At 34.5% G+C, this 14,836-nt stretch overlaps 1 protein-coding gene across 3 annotated transcripts in view; it reads left to right on the top strand.

Moving 5' to 3' along the window:
- Positions 1–14,836, top strand: part of LOC135142707 (putative fatty acyl-CoA reductase CG5065) — a 35,040-nt gene continuing 20,204 nt past the window's right edge. For 2 of the 3 annotated variants that reach the window (XM_064074458.1, XM_064074459.1), the window contains exons 1-4: positions 1–117; positions 3,089–3,339; positions 6,333–6,478; positions 6,525–6,634. In XM_064074458.1, the coding sequence (XP_063930528.1) occupies positions 3,109–3,339; positions 6,333–6,478; positions 6,525–6,634 (487 nt within the window). In that variant the 5' untranslated portion in view covers positions 1–117; positions 3,089–3,108. Of the gene's footprint in view, positions 118–3,088; positions 3,340–6,332; positions 6,479–6,524; positions 6,635–6,772; positions 7,139–14,836 lie in introns of those variants that run through there. The other variant, XM_064074457.1, reaches the window with a different exon arrangement.

The raw sequence follows: 14,836 nt of genomic DNA, 5'->3' as shown, positions 1-14,836 counted from the left end.
AGGTGTTGACGTTCGGTGTGTGAGTTGGGTGTACTAACTTTTAAATAAGTAAATGTGACTTTCATAGATTTAACAATCTTGAAAAGAGGGCTGCTGTAATATTACATTTTGCCTTCGGTAAGTAAACCAAAAACATATTTTAGACAAATTTTTGTTTAAATACATATGTTTAAAAATTTCGTATTGACTAGGCAGACTTTTTTCTTGTTTGAAATGTCCATATTGATAATATTGCAACACACAATATTTTGGATAATCATTCATATTTTAGAATAATTCATACATAAACCCTGATAAACTTTATATTTTGGTTCTAACAATTATATTTAAAGAAAAATTATGTTTCATAGGTATATTGGCAGTGGTGAAGGTCGTTGTCTAATTACAATTTCACTTTCACATTGTTAATTATAATTAGTCTCAGACATTCGTCATTCCTCATGGTCAATATTGAAATTCCATTGTTACGTCACAAAAATCTTGAAGAAATCACTATGCAATATGTACATAAAGTCTAATTTCCTGTTCACATGGTATATTTCTTTTACAGAAAAAAAATCAATTATGCTCTAATTAGTAACAAATTCGATAATTAATGGAATTTTGATAATGAGTAATCAATGAATGCCCCCGCGGCTAATTAACATGGTGAAAGTGAAAGTGTATTTAGCGATGACCTTCACAACTGCCTTGTTCACTACTGAAATTAGTCCCAAAACCTTCATGACGCACATTAATTGCCCACTTTCCTCAAAATTTTATTAAAAAAAATTAAATTAATAATGTGTTTTGCATATCATTGTAAATTTCTTAAAATGAATTTTTGAACAAACCAGAACAGTAAACAATAAAATTGTCATTAAAAAACATTTTTTTTATTTAAACAGCTACAGAAAACAACAATAGAATTTCAACGAGTAAACAAAACACTTAAGTCAAACCTTGACTGAACTCAATAATAAAACAACAAAACCATAACAAATGTTTAAAGTGACGGTCGTCGGTTCTCACCAATGCCTCCGCACGTCGAACTAAAGGCTGTGTTTTATTTATTATATCTGGGTCTGCTCTAATCTGCGCAGAAACATCTTCAGTTGGGTTTATCAATTCTTCAACACTGTTAATAGGGGATTTGGTAGCCTAACAATTTTATGTGACCCCACAAAAAAAATCACAGGGACTGGGGTCAGGGGAACGAGGTGGCCATAAAACTGATCCATTTCTTCCTATCCTCTTGTCCATACAATTTAGATTCAACCATCTCCGCACTACCAAAGCCTTAAGAGCAGGGCTCCATCGTCTAAAAGATGGCCCAGATTGATATACAGAAACACTAAATAGGCGTCAGCTGTCAAACGAGGAGGCAGTATGTACGGGGCTATAAAATTATTCCTAATCATTCCTGCATAGCGGCAAAACCTTATTATTTGCTGTAGTGTTAGATCTTGGTTCTTCTTTATAATAAATGCTAAGGTCGTAATAAGGTAACATTATTTTTTAGCCCTTACAACTTATGATCCGGAATATCCTCGCGTTGTAAGGCTAACAATTTTAGTAATTGTTTGTACAGACTAAACACCAATTAATCCACATTTCATGCATATTTTGCATAGTTTACCATTATTTTGCATGCGACACATATTTTGGCAATTTCCACTAGCCACTAAAATAAAATACTGCTATTTTATAAATTTTTATCTGCATTTATGGAGGTCAATTTACACTTATAGGTGCCGTTTTAATTTACCTACTTCTCAAAATTTCCATAAAATAAAGATATGATTTAGTAGGTACATCCTTTTCTCTTTCCTTCATATTTTATTATGTTGTTATATTTGTTTTGTTTTTTAAATTCTTCCTCATTTTCTTCCGAATCATTACTTAACATGTTCTTATATAGTTTGTTCCTTTATTGAAGTCTTTTTAACATTCGTCATCAAACCACTGATCCTTCTGTTCTTTGCCTCTGATAAGCACACTACTTTCAGCTTCTCCCATGGCCTTCTGTACATAACTATTGTAACTTGCTTTGGTATTTACTGTAAGTAAAAAAAGTGAAATCTATTATTTTGCAATTTTCGACAAACGGGTTTTAAAAATGCAAAAACTTCAGAATGTTTATAAAGATTTGATAAAAAATCGTGTTTGCAAAAAAGCTTTGTTTTATTGTATAGTGTGTCCCACATGATTCATACATCGAGTCCTCGTTGGAAAATTTGATTTTTTTCAATGAAAGAATTTTGCGAATTGCAAGGAAAGATATTTTTACATAGTTTTATTTTTACAATCCAAATTTAAATAAATCATAAAAAAATTTGAAACTAGCCTCCTAATCGATAGGTATAATAATTATGTTTGACGACTTTATTTTAAAAAACACTTACCATGCAAAATTTTGAGGTGACGTTAGCACATGGTTGGTGGGAATAATTAGGGACATTTTGGTTATCGTTTTAGTATCTACGTATATATTTTCCTAAACTACATATAAAATTTGCCAGTTTGCTTTGTGACTTTGCATTTCACCACATTGTTTCTTGACTAACACGGTTAAAAGCATAAATGATTGCATTGTTGCCAAATTGGTGCAGTGATTAACAACTACACTATAAATTCGCATCAAACAAACTTACTTTAATCCTTGCTCAGACGGCTTTCCAAAAAATGTCTTCGGAACTCAACGAAATCAAACATTTCTACAAAAACCAAACAATCTTTTTAACCGGCCGGCGGCACCGAATTTTTGGGAAAAATCATCCTAGAAAAACTCCTCCGAGAATACGAGAGGCTATCAAAAGTCTACATGCTAACAAATTCAGAATTATCTGACTCAGAAATACCTAGGTCACTCATTCACAGTTGACCCACTACCAAAAAGACGGGATGCATCGAGTGCATCATTTAAGATAGGTGCGGACAAGCAACTAATGGACCAACTTTATAGGGCTGAAAATTGGCCAGTAGGAGTTATATTAAAAAAATTTATATTTTTTCGACGAAAAAGCGGACAGTTTTGAAAAATTTACCTTGGCTCATCTCAACTGCCAGTGTTTGACAAATAAAAGTGATATGCTTGAAATTTTTTTAGCTAACTATCCATATCAAGTCATGTGTGTGTCAGAAGACTGGTACATCAATGATGAAATTACAACAGCGAAATTAGATGGTTACAGACTTGTAGAACACTTCAGCAGGAGAGATCATAGCCACGGAGGTGTTGCCATTTTTTGCAAAGAAGACTCGGATGTGGATGCTGAACCCATTGAAGAAATATCGAAGATGTCAGTGAAAATGAATTTTGAATGCGCCGCCATTAAATTTAAGAGCTCTATATATAAGGTAATAATTGCTTGTATTTACCGTAGTAGTAGTACGGGAGATTTTAATATATTCGTGGAGAAATTTGAACTACTTTTAAATAAATTATCAAAGTATTCAAACAGTCATAACGTTGTTATATGCGAAGATTTCAATGTTAATTTTTTAGAGGAAACGCGCGACAGGACATATATTTGTGATATATTAGGTTCCTATTATTTTAAACCTATAATAGATCAACCCACTAGAGGACCGAATTGTCTTGATAACATATGCATTTCTTGTGACACAGATCAGTACGATGCGAAAGTAATCCCAGTAGGGTGGTCTGATCATGCGGCCACGGTGCTAAGCCTAAACAAACAGTCAAAATAGCTAAACCAAATATGAATTGGTATAAGCAAACAAGTAATATGCAAAACATTAATTATTTTAAGTACTTACTACAAAATGAATCCTGGGAGGATGTTTTTAATTGCAATGAAGTTGACCAGCAATATAATTGTTTTCAAAATATCATTCAATTCTATATGGATAAAGCATTTCCAATGGTACGTAACAACAAGGCGCATTCTATTATCAAAAACAAGTGGATTACGAAAGGAATTCGAATCTCATCGGTAACACTCAAAGAATTATTTAGACTGTCGGTTAGAAATCGTGAAAATAAAGAATTTTATGATAAGTACAAAAAAATTTATACCAAGGTTATCAAACAGACAAAAAAATATATAACAACGTCTTATTACGCAATGCTTCTAATAAGAATGAGACTGCTTGGCAAATCATTGGCAAAACAAAACCAAAAAAGAAACACATTGAACTTAACATAAATTCAGAACTAATTAAAGACGAAATAACATGTGCAAATTATCTGAATAAATACTTTAACGAAATCGCAAGAACTTGTTATAACACCAAAATTAGTAATAGTAAGCCTAATAAAACTACTATTAATATAAATTCATTTTATTTTGAAAATGTATCAGAAACTGAAGTATTTAATATAATTCATGAGCTAAAAAACAGTCATTCGAATGGGCCCGATGAAATTAATACCATATTACTAAAAGAGTGTGCCACTAATGTAGTTAAACCTTTAACAACAATAATAAACAACTCATTAAATAAAGGTGTTTTTCCAGAACAGCTCAAAGTGTCTAAAATATATCCACTCTTTAAACAAGGAGATCGTAGAGAAGCTACCAATTATAGACCAATTTCTATCTTAAATTGTTTTTCTAAAATTATAGAAGAAATAGTGGCCAAAAAAATAATTGTTTTTTTTCGAAAAGTATCATCTTAAAAACGAAAAACAACATGGGTTCACTAAAGGTAGATCAACAACATCAGCAATTACAGAGTTCGTCATCAAATTGTTTAACTGTCTGGATAATAACAAAAATACAATTGGCTTATTTTTAGATCTGAGCAAGGCATTTGATCTTGTAAATCACGAAATACTACCACATAAACTGTGGACATTAGGTTTAAGAGTTATTTAAAAAATCGACAGCATTATGTTGAGGTAGGCGGTAAAATATCTAAACGATTGATAGCCGACAAGGGAGTTCCACAGGGTTCTGTTTTGGAACCTCTGTTATATATAATTTACACTAACGATTTTAATTTCAAAGACATCATAATGTTTACTGACGATAATTCAGCTATTATATCTGCGGAAAAGGATCATTCAATCTCTCTCCACACTAGTAAAACAATAACAGACCTAAGTCAGTATTTTGATAATCATAACCTATATATTAATAACAAAAAAACGAAATTTATGAAATTTGAAAAAACGACTAAAGACAGAATTTAGTTACCTAGTGAAAACTCCTTTGGGATCTATAGAACAAGTTCTCATTTATTTCTAGGTGTTACTATAGATCGAAATCTTGCGTGGACATCTCATATTAATAATATCTGTCAAAAATTGAATACCTCATGTTTTGCCTTAAAACAGTTAAAACAATATGTAAGTACGGAATTACTAAAAATGTATTACTTTGTCCATATTCATGCAATACTAAACTACCGGATAAGTGTTTGGGGCTCATCATCAGACTTACCTCGAGTTTTTAGATTACAAAAACGGGCTTTAAGAACTATTATAGGCATAAATAGTAGAACCAGCTGCAAACAATACTTTGTCGAACTTAAAATTATAACTGTACCATGTTTGTTCATTCTCCATCTTGCAATATATGTGAAAAACAATTTGAATAATTTTAATACTTTAAACGGACACCACAAGTATTCCACCAGAAATGAAAACGTCTTGAAAATACTCAAACATAAAACATCATTTTTCGAAAAGAGTGCTGCTTATTTGGGTATTAAATGTTTCAATAAGATTCCAAATGATGTAAAAAAATTAAACGTAAATTTTTTTTAAAAAACATTGAAAGGTTGGCTAACAAATAAAGCTTACTATTCGCTTGATGAATTTCTCCAAGATAGTGTTTTAACATAAATGTGTTTTTTATAGTATTTGAGTACACAAATATATGTAAATATATGTGAAATGAGATATGTATATGTTTTGATTTGACGTATTCTATACAACTTGTAGTTGTCGTATGAATAAATCTATATTATTATTATTATTATTATTAATTAGGTCAAAGAAAAAGAAAAGCAGCGAATAACGTCTGAAAGAACTTTTCGACTTACCCGTAAGTTTTTATTCGCATAATGTCGTGCCTGAAATGTGTCTTGAAGTGTTTTGCTGTACTGAAATCCAAAAACGTACACGTCTTGGAAAAAGCTTGTATCGTTAATGGTGACTGCGAAGAACCGGTTCTTGGATTGAGTGTTGACGACATAGCGGTTTTAAAAAAAGAAACCACCTGCGTCATTCATGCCTCAGCATGCGTTAAATTTGATCAGTGTTTGAAAAAAGCTGCTTTGTTTGTCAGAGCCATCCGAGATATATTAGAATTGGCCAAAGGAATGGCAAACCTTAAGGTAAGGAAAACACAGCAGTGGCTAAAAGTGAGTTACAATTTTAGGCTTTTGTTTACGTTTCTACCGCTTTTTCCAACTGCGTACATTTGGACATTAAAGAAGAGTTTTATGAGCCTCCTTTGACGCCGGAAAAATTTTTCGCGGTGGTTAATTCTTTGCATGAGGATATTTTAGACGAAATCACTCCGCGGTAAGTGTTCTTAATGCTGTGATTTATTTGCTCACTTGGTTTTTAGTTTATTGGAGAATTTTCCAAACACTTATGTTTACTCGAAGAACATTTCGGAAGATTTGGTTAAATCTGCTGGTGAGAGTTTGCCAGTCGCAGTAGTACGTCCTCCTATTGGTGAATTGAATGCTGAAACCCACTTCTGAGTTACGTTCAGCTAATCTTAAGCTGTGTCAACACAAAACGTTGTACTTGATTTAGCGGAATGAAACTCAGAAATGACTACAATATCCTGTAGTAACTATGTCATTTTAGTTACAAGCTGTAATACAGAACCCATCACCGGATGGGCCGACCAGTTCTATGGTCCTTTCGGCTTGGTAACAGCAGGAACTTTAGGCATACTTAGGAGTGTCTACATACACGATGTGCCAGTTGAAATATTGCCTCTCGATTATGTCGTAAATTGTATAATATCAGTACTTTGGAAAACATCTCGTAGCACTTCACAGATAATCTGCTACTGTCTATGATTCGAACGCATTATGTTTCAAAAACACATTTAATTATATTTGGTGGCCACCTTCTGCTTTTTCTGGATGTATTATATGTGGCACACAATTGATCTATGGTGTAAACGCCACATTTAGTTTGATTATATGATATAATAATTTCAGGTTTACCATTTTCCGAATCAATGGCTTTGTAATTGTCCATTGTAATGAATATAACAACGCTTTTGCTTTTTTTTGGCACATAAGACACTGCCGTTATTTAATTTTGAAAGTCAAAAACTGACGAATGCTCTTTTCTTTTGTTTCTACAAATTCTGGAGCCAGCTCTTTTATTTTTCCGCATTGCACCGACCACTGTGAGCTTATGTTGGTCCAGTAATTCAAGTAAGAGATCATAGCTCATGAACCAGTTCCTGATGTTGGTTCAACAAGATTTATCGATCTGGTATGGACCAGGCGGCTGCTTTCCTAAATATACTTCCATCTTTGATACATAATAAGTTTGCTAAAGTAAACATTTTTATGCCATACTTTGCAGGCTTGTTTGGCAAATATTATCTAGATGGACACCTTCCTCTAAAAGACGGTAACATTTCGTCTGTATTACAATATTCGGATGGTACGTAACTTTGTCGGCAATTTTGAACAAATTTTTCGAAAAAGTCTCGTATAGGTACCAACTTGTCAAAGACTTTCCTCTCTTGTCTGGTATTGATAATATTATCAAATCTTAAACAACAAAGGAGAAATCTAAATCTCTGAAGGGACATTGTGAAGCGAAATATTTTAATGCCAGTTCCATCAGTTTGCCATAGAGCGTCTAAATTTAGTCTATTAGCCGTATAGATACCTGCCAAATATCAAATATAACAGACCAAGCACAGCTTTAATTTAATTTTCGTTGCTATTTCTTGTTTTACTGTCATGCTTGTACTTGTCTTTTTGCTTTTGTATCTGGAATTTAGTACAGGCGTACAAGAAAGGTATATAAAGCCCTGCAACCATAGTTACAACAATGTGTAATGTGTGGACTAAAAACTACCTACCGCACTAACGTTGGGTTTTAATGTTAGTAATAGATCTAGTGGCTTCGCTTGTAATGAGTGTATTATTTTTTTAAGTTCATTTGCCTCCGCTTCATCAATACAAGAAAAAAATCTTTTTAGAAACTTGTATTTTTGGGTCAATGATTGCTTCACGTAGCCCTCCGGAACAGTAGAGGACGCGAGCATAACGGGCTTGGCCTTTTTATCATTATAATAAAATTAACAATAATAATGCTAGCGTTTTGCAAACATTCCTTAAGTGTTTTTTCTGAGAAGAAAACATACAGTTATTCTGATTTCAGCTGAAACACTATTAATAAATTGTCAGGCGGAACAGTGGCGGCGTAGCGTGATTTACGCCGCCACTGAGTCGGAATACACAAAGCGTGCTCCAAATAGTACTTCTGAAATTACTACAATTTAATGCAAATTACCACACTGAATTTTTATATCTTAATCCATATTGCATGCGTATTTTGCATATTTTATCACTGTTTTGCATACGACCGATATTTTGGCAATTTCCACTGTCCACTAAAATGAAATAGTGTTGTTTCAGAACTATGCGTTTATGAAAGTCGGTTTGCCTAAATAGGTGCCGTTTTAATTTACCTGCTTCTTATGGTAGGTAAGTACAAGAATCCACAAACACTATTTTTTCACCGTAAATTACCTGCAATACTCGCACCTATTCAAATCCAAAATTGTTGTATACATACATCCTTTTTTCGCTCCTTCATATTTTCTTATATTGTTATATTTGTTTTTTTTTTCTTAAATTCTTCATTGTTTCCTTCCGAATCATTACTTAACTTGTTCTTATTCATGCAATTTTATCTCGAGAACGAACAGACTTTTATTAGAATTTGTTCTTGTTACTGTCATCTACTTTCTGAAACCAATTTCTGATTTTCATTTGTACGTGTATTTCAAAAACACCCTGTATAACAACTGAGGCGGATATTACAAGCTTGGTTTCTATCCGATCGTTCATTTGTAATAATAATTCTAACGATTTGGCAAAATTTCTTATGCGTTTTTTCTGAGACGAAACTTAACAGTGATTTTGATTTAAGTTGAAACACTATTCATAACTTTTCAAACGGAATATGTAAAACGTAATTACTTCTGAAATTACTAAAATTTAATGCAAATGACCACACTGAAGTTTTTATGAAAAATAAAAAACTCAAATATCTCGCTAAAACTTTATTAAAGCAAAATTTATTTAAGGTCTTGGTTTTTCTTTTTAAAAAATGCTAAGATCGTAATATGGTAACATTATTTTTTTACTTGAATTTTAATGCTTGTTTGTGCAGACTAAACACCAATTAACATATATTTCATGCATATTTTGCATAGTGTTTATCATTATTTTGCATACGACACATATTTTGGCAATTTCCGTTATCTCATCATCATTGTTTCATCAACGTTTATCTGCGTTTATTAAAGTCGGTTTTCCTTTTAAATAGGTGTCGTTTTAATTTACTCACTTCTCAAAATTTTCAGAAAATAAAGATATATGATTCAAGCGAAATTTTAGTCGGTGCATCCTTTTGTCTTTCCTTCATATTATCTTATATAGTTACATGTGTTTTGTTTCTTAAATTCTCCCTTATTTTCTTCCGAATCATTACTTAATGTGTTCTTATATAGTTTTCTCCTTGATCGAAGTCTTTTTACATTCATCATCAAATCACTGATCATTCTGTTCTTTGCCTCAGTACACTACTTTCAGCTTCTCCCACGGCCTTTTGTATTCTATTGCATAGCTCTTGTACCCTCTCTTTTCCCTGTATCTCATGTAATGGTACTTGCAGTGTTTCACTATGATTTCGTATTTACCTATTATAAGCAAAAAAAGTGAAATCTTATATCTTACAATTTTCGAAAAACGAGTTTTTAAGCATGCAAAGACTTCAGAATATTTATACAGATTTTTACAATAAAAAAAATTTGAAAGTAGCTTCTTCATACATATTAGATGTGTTTTACTACTTTAATTTAAATAACATTTACTATGCAAAATTTTGGGGTGACATTATCACATTGTTGCTCGGAATAATTAGGGAAATTTTGGTTATCGTTTTAGTATCTACACAATATTCCTAAAATACATTGTAATGCATTTGAATAAATTAAATAAATTTGACAATTATTGTTTTTTTGTGGCTTTGGCTTTCAACACATTGTTAAAAATATTTATATAAGCATAAATTATTGCATTATTTCCAAATTGGTGCAGTGATTAACAACTACACTATAAACAGTGTTGGGCACAGATACTTTTAAAAATATCTAGATACAGATACAAGAAAACAGATACTTTTTGAAGCTTTCACGAATAAAATAACTGAAAACATGTTTATGTATTTTTTTATGTATTGTTTAATGAATTTTTTATAATTAACAACATTTCGAACGTATTGTCACCTAAATTATTTCTTCTTGGTGTCAGAATTTGGTTTCCGCTACTAAACACCCCTCCCACAGGTGCAGAAGAAGGGATTGTGGTATTAAATTTTAAAAATAAACATTTTACTGTAGCATAGATATTCAAGACTGAAAAATCTTTTCTTTTTTCCTGCAAATAGGCCATCGCTTCGCTGTTTGATGTGTCGCAAATTGTGCAATATTTATTACATACGCTTAAAAAGATTTTTTTTTTGTTTTTATTCCCATACTACAGTGTCCAAATGGTGTTTGAGTATATCTAATAATTATCTCCAGCATTACAATTAATTTTTCAAAAGAATACGGGAAATGATTATTCTGTGCTGAAGGTCTGTTGTCGGCAACCTGTCATAAATTATTATTCTTCAATATCGGCTTCCGACGTTTTTGTGACCATGTCCGGTAATCGTCTATCCCGGTGCGGCAGGTATATACATTTTAGGAAGAATTGCTGGTTCCGTTTAAGGCAAAATAAGTACAATTTCTTAGAAAGGTATTTAAACCCCTTATAGGATCAAATTCTGCCTGGCAGGCCGGAATCACCAGAGTGCAACTTTAAATTTTCAGATTTTTGTTGAAACTCATTTTATTTTAATCTCGGTTTACGATTTCTGAGAATATATCACGATAAATTATTCTACCGAGGGTTGTAAAAATATTAATTTTATTGCCCAAGATTTACACTTAAACATAATCGGCACATCTAGGGCAAAACGGACCTGCCAAGCCCGCCTGGCGTTAGGTCCAACAATGAAAAAGTGAAGAAATGACACATGGGGCAACAGGAAAAGATGCTTCATTTGTCTGAAAAATAAAGGTATAAAACAGTAACAAATATGCGATTTATGCGAGAGAAATGTATGTACTGAACATTCGATTAGTCGATTACAGAACTAATTTGTGCTAATTGAAAAAATTAATCATTATGTAACAAGCAATTATTATTTTCGAAAAATAATAACCTACCTTAAACAAATATTTTTGCTATTAAAATTACTCTTATTTAATAACACAAATACAACCAGCGGGCCTACCGGACCCGGGTTGCTCAGGTACACAGATAAAATGCATAGCCCCGATGAGCGTAAAACGCAGTGAATATTGAATTGTGGTTGATGGTTTTTAAAATATCATCTTACCATGGTTTAGATTTATTACCCCTCAGGATTATATTTAAAGATGTATAAGTATTGAAGGCTACAATGTAGGAAATGATGGTATTTAAAATATGAAAATTTCCGTGACAGAACACTATTAGTGGACATCTTACCTCTATTTTTGTTTATGTGACCAAAATCACCAACATGAAGTATCAAAAATTACTACTAGTATAACTCAACTAATAACTACTGAAAAAAAAGTGAAATAAAAAAATGTATCTGCATCTGCGCCATTAATTTTGTATCTAGATACAGATATTTTGTGCTTAAATTCGATTTTATCTAGATAGAGATACTAGATACCCAAAAATGTATCTAGATACTTTATTTAAATACAAGTATCTAGATACCGCCCAACACTGCTCTTCACCTGTAGTGCTAGTCACCAAAAAAGATGGATCAACGAGATTATGTGCAGAATACAGGAAACTGAACGATGTAACCAAGAAGGACAGTTACCCGCTTCCATGAATTGATGACATGCTCACAACATTATCATGGTCCGCCTGGTTTTCCACGTTAGACCTAAAAAGCGGCTACTGGCAAGTTGGTATTCATCCAGAATATAAAGAAAAGACAGCTTTTTCTGCCAGGAGCAGCTTATATTAATTTACCGTAATGCCTTTTGGACCCTGTAACGCTCTGGCTACTTTTGAGAGGTTGATCGAGATGGTATTACGAGAGCTCTGACATGGAAAACATGTTTGGTTTATTTAGGCGACATCATGGTAATGGGACACACATTTAAGGAGCACTTGACCAATCTGGAAGAAATACTTAGTCGAATGAAAGAGGCAAACTAGAAGCTGAATCCGAAGAAATGCCTCTTCTTCTAAAAAGAAGTAGAATTTCTGGGGCATACTGGTTCGGCAAAAGGGATCGAGACTACCGGAACAACGATCAGTGCAATTCGCGATTGGCCAACCAAGAAATAAGCACGTAGTCCGGAGTTCCTTGGGATTGTGCACGTACAACAGAAGGTTTATCGACGGTTTGCTGATACTGCTGCTCCTCAGCACAGGTTGACGGATTTGAAGCATCACTTTAATTGGACCGTGGAATGTGAAGCAGCCTTTAAAAGACTGAAGAACGCACTATGCTCTAGTCCTATTCTGCCCCATCCTCAATCATCGGGAATGTTCATTTTGGACACAGACGCGAGCAACATTGGAATAGGTGCTGTATTGTTACAGGTGCATTACAAAGGAGAAAAAGTCATGAGTACTTCAGTAGTGTACTTTCAAAACCCGAGAAGAACTACTGTGCTACGAGGAAGGAGTTGTTGGCTATTGTCAAGGCTGTTGAACACTTGAAGAATCCCGAAGGACAAGTGGCTAGATGGCTTGAACGACTTCAAAAGTATTCAAAATTCGACACAGGGTTTGAAATCTCCACAATAATGCAGACTCTTTGTCGAAAAGACCGTGTAAGCACTGCAAACACTGGGGCAAGATTCAACTGTGGAAGGACAGCAGTCGTAGAAAATGAAGAATGGATTACAGCATAGCTTAGAAAATACCAAGAAGAGGACGTTGATGCCGCTGCTCAAATGGAAAGAAGATGGGGCAGAATGGCCAGCTTAGTCGGAAATATCAGACGAGTCACCCTCTTTCAAAGCGTTATGGGCTCAGTGGGATTCCCCGAGTGTCGAGAACGGATTGCTTGAGCGAGCTTGGAAGAGGCCGGATGGGAAACATACCACCACGCAGAACCAAGGAAGTACTCCGAGAAATGTACAACGGCGTTTTTGGTGCTCATTTTGGAATCAATAAGACGCTTTCTAAAGTTGAAGGGAGATTCTATTGGGTCCGTTGTCGAGATGATGTCGAGAACTGGTGCAAGAAATGTACGACCTGTGCGGCGGTCAAGCGACCCCTGACTAGAGCGAGAGGGCCGATGCAACAATACAACGGCGGTTCGCCTTTCGAAAGAATTGGAGTGGACATAGCAGCTCCTTTCCCGGTGACCGAGGACGGGAATAAGTACATAATGGTCGTCAGTGATTACTAGACAGCGGATTTCTGTCGGGCTACGTCACGATTATAGGTGGGGACGCGCTGGATCGCCGGGACTCAGTAGCGGGTGATAGATAATCACTAAATTTAATCGTTACTTATTCCATAAATACAATTAACGATTTATTAATCAAACGGCTAGATAAATGAGAACGAGAATTAACAGCAGAGTGCAACGAAGCAGCGTTATTCTAATCTCAAATAAACGAAGTGCAGCCCTTAACTGCAATGAATTCCCATCCCGTACGAGCCGTACCGAGTTTGGCCTTGTCTAGCCCGACAGAAATCCGCTCTCTAGTGATTACTTCAGCAAATGGCCATACCGATTGATTGACAATTGGATCAGCAGGTTTGGGGTCCCAATGGAACTCTATTCGGACCAAGGCACAAACTTCCGAGCAAACCTATTCCAAAGGGCGACTAAAGTCCTAGGGATACAGAAGAGACGGACTACGCCGTTGCACCCACAGTGAGAAAGATTGGGATCGACATCTTCCACTGTTCCTACTGGCTTATCGATCAGCTGTTCATGACAAGACGGGTTAGACACCGGAGAGCATAGTTTTCGGAAGAGATCTTCGTCTACCTTGTGATATCTTGTTCGGCTCTCCGAGCGAATAACCGAAGATCATAGATCACGTCGATGATTTGAAGGAGAAGCTGCTGAACGTTCACGAAACGCTGCGCCATAAGATCCGCGTGGCGAGTAACAGAATGAAAACACGCTACGATCTCAAGGGTAACTCAGCAGGATTCCAGGCAGGGGATTTGGTATGGCTTTATAATCCCCGTCGAAGGAAAGGTTGTTGCTCGAAGTTGTCACCAGACTGGGAAGGTCCACATACTATCCATATACTATCAGTCAAGTTGTGCCGGAATGATTTTGTACATAATTACTTTGTAATTAATAGGCTTCGCATCTTAGTTTGTTTGCCTTTTTATATCTACTACAGGCATTGCAGTGAAATTTATATATTTATCCGAATTTAAAAAATTCTGTTTATCTAACGCCCATTTATTACTAAATAAAATGCCTAATTTACCGTTAGAGACCTAAAGTGTTAATTAAACGACCTAATTGTAAATTTTAAAAGACTTAAAATAGGATTCCACGACCAACGAAGCGGACGTGCTTGCACAATAGAGATTTTCCGTGAATTCATTGTTTCGGCTGGCAGATTGTTTA

Source organism: Zophobas morio, unplaced genomic scaffold (genome assembly GCF_036711695.1).
Source record: "Zophobas morio isolate AGI-343-1 ecotype UQ-CSIRO unplaced genomic scaffold, CSIRO_AGI_Zmor_V1 ptg000049l, whole genome shotgun sequence".
Taxonomy (NCBI): domain Eukaryota; kingdom Metazoa; phylum Arthropoda; class Insecta; order Coleoptera; family Tenebrionidae; genus Zophobas; species Zophobas morio.
Note: the sequence above shows the minus strand (reverse complement) of the source record. Positions and strands in the feature narration are given on the sequence as shown.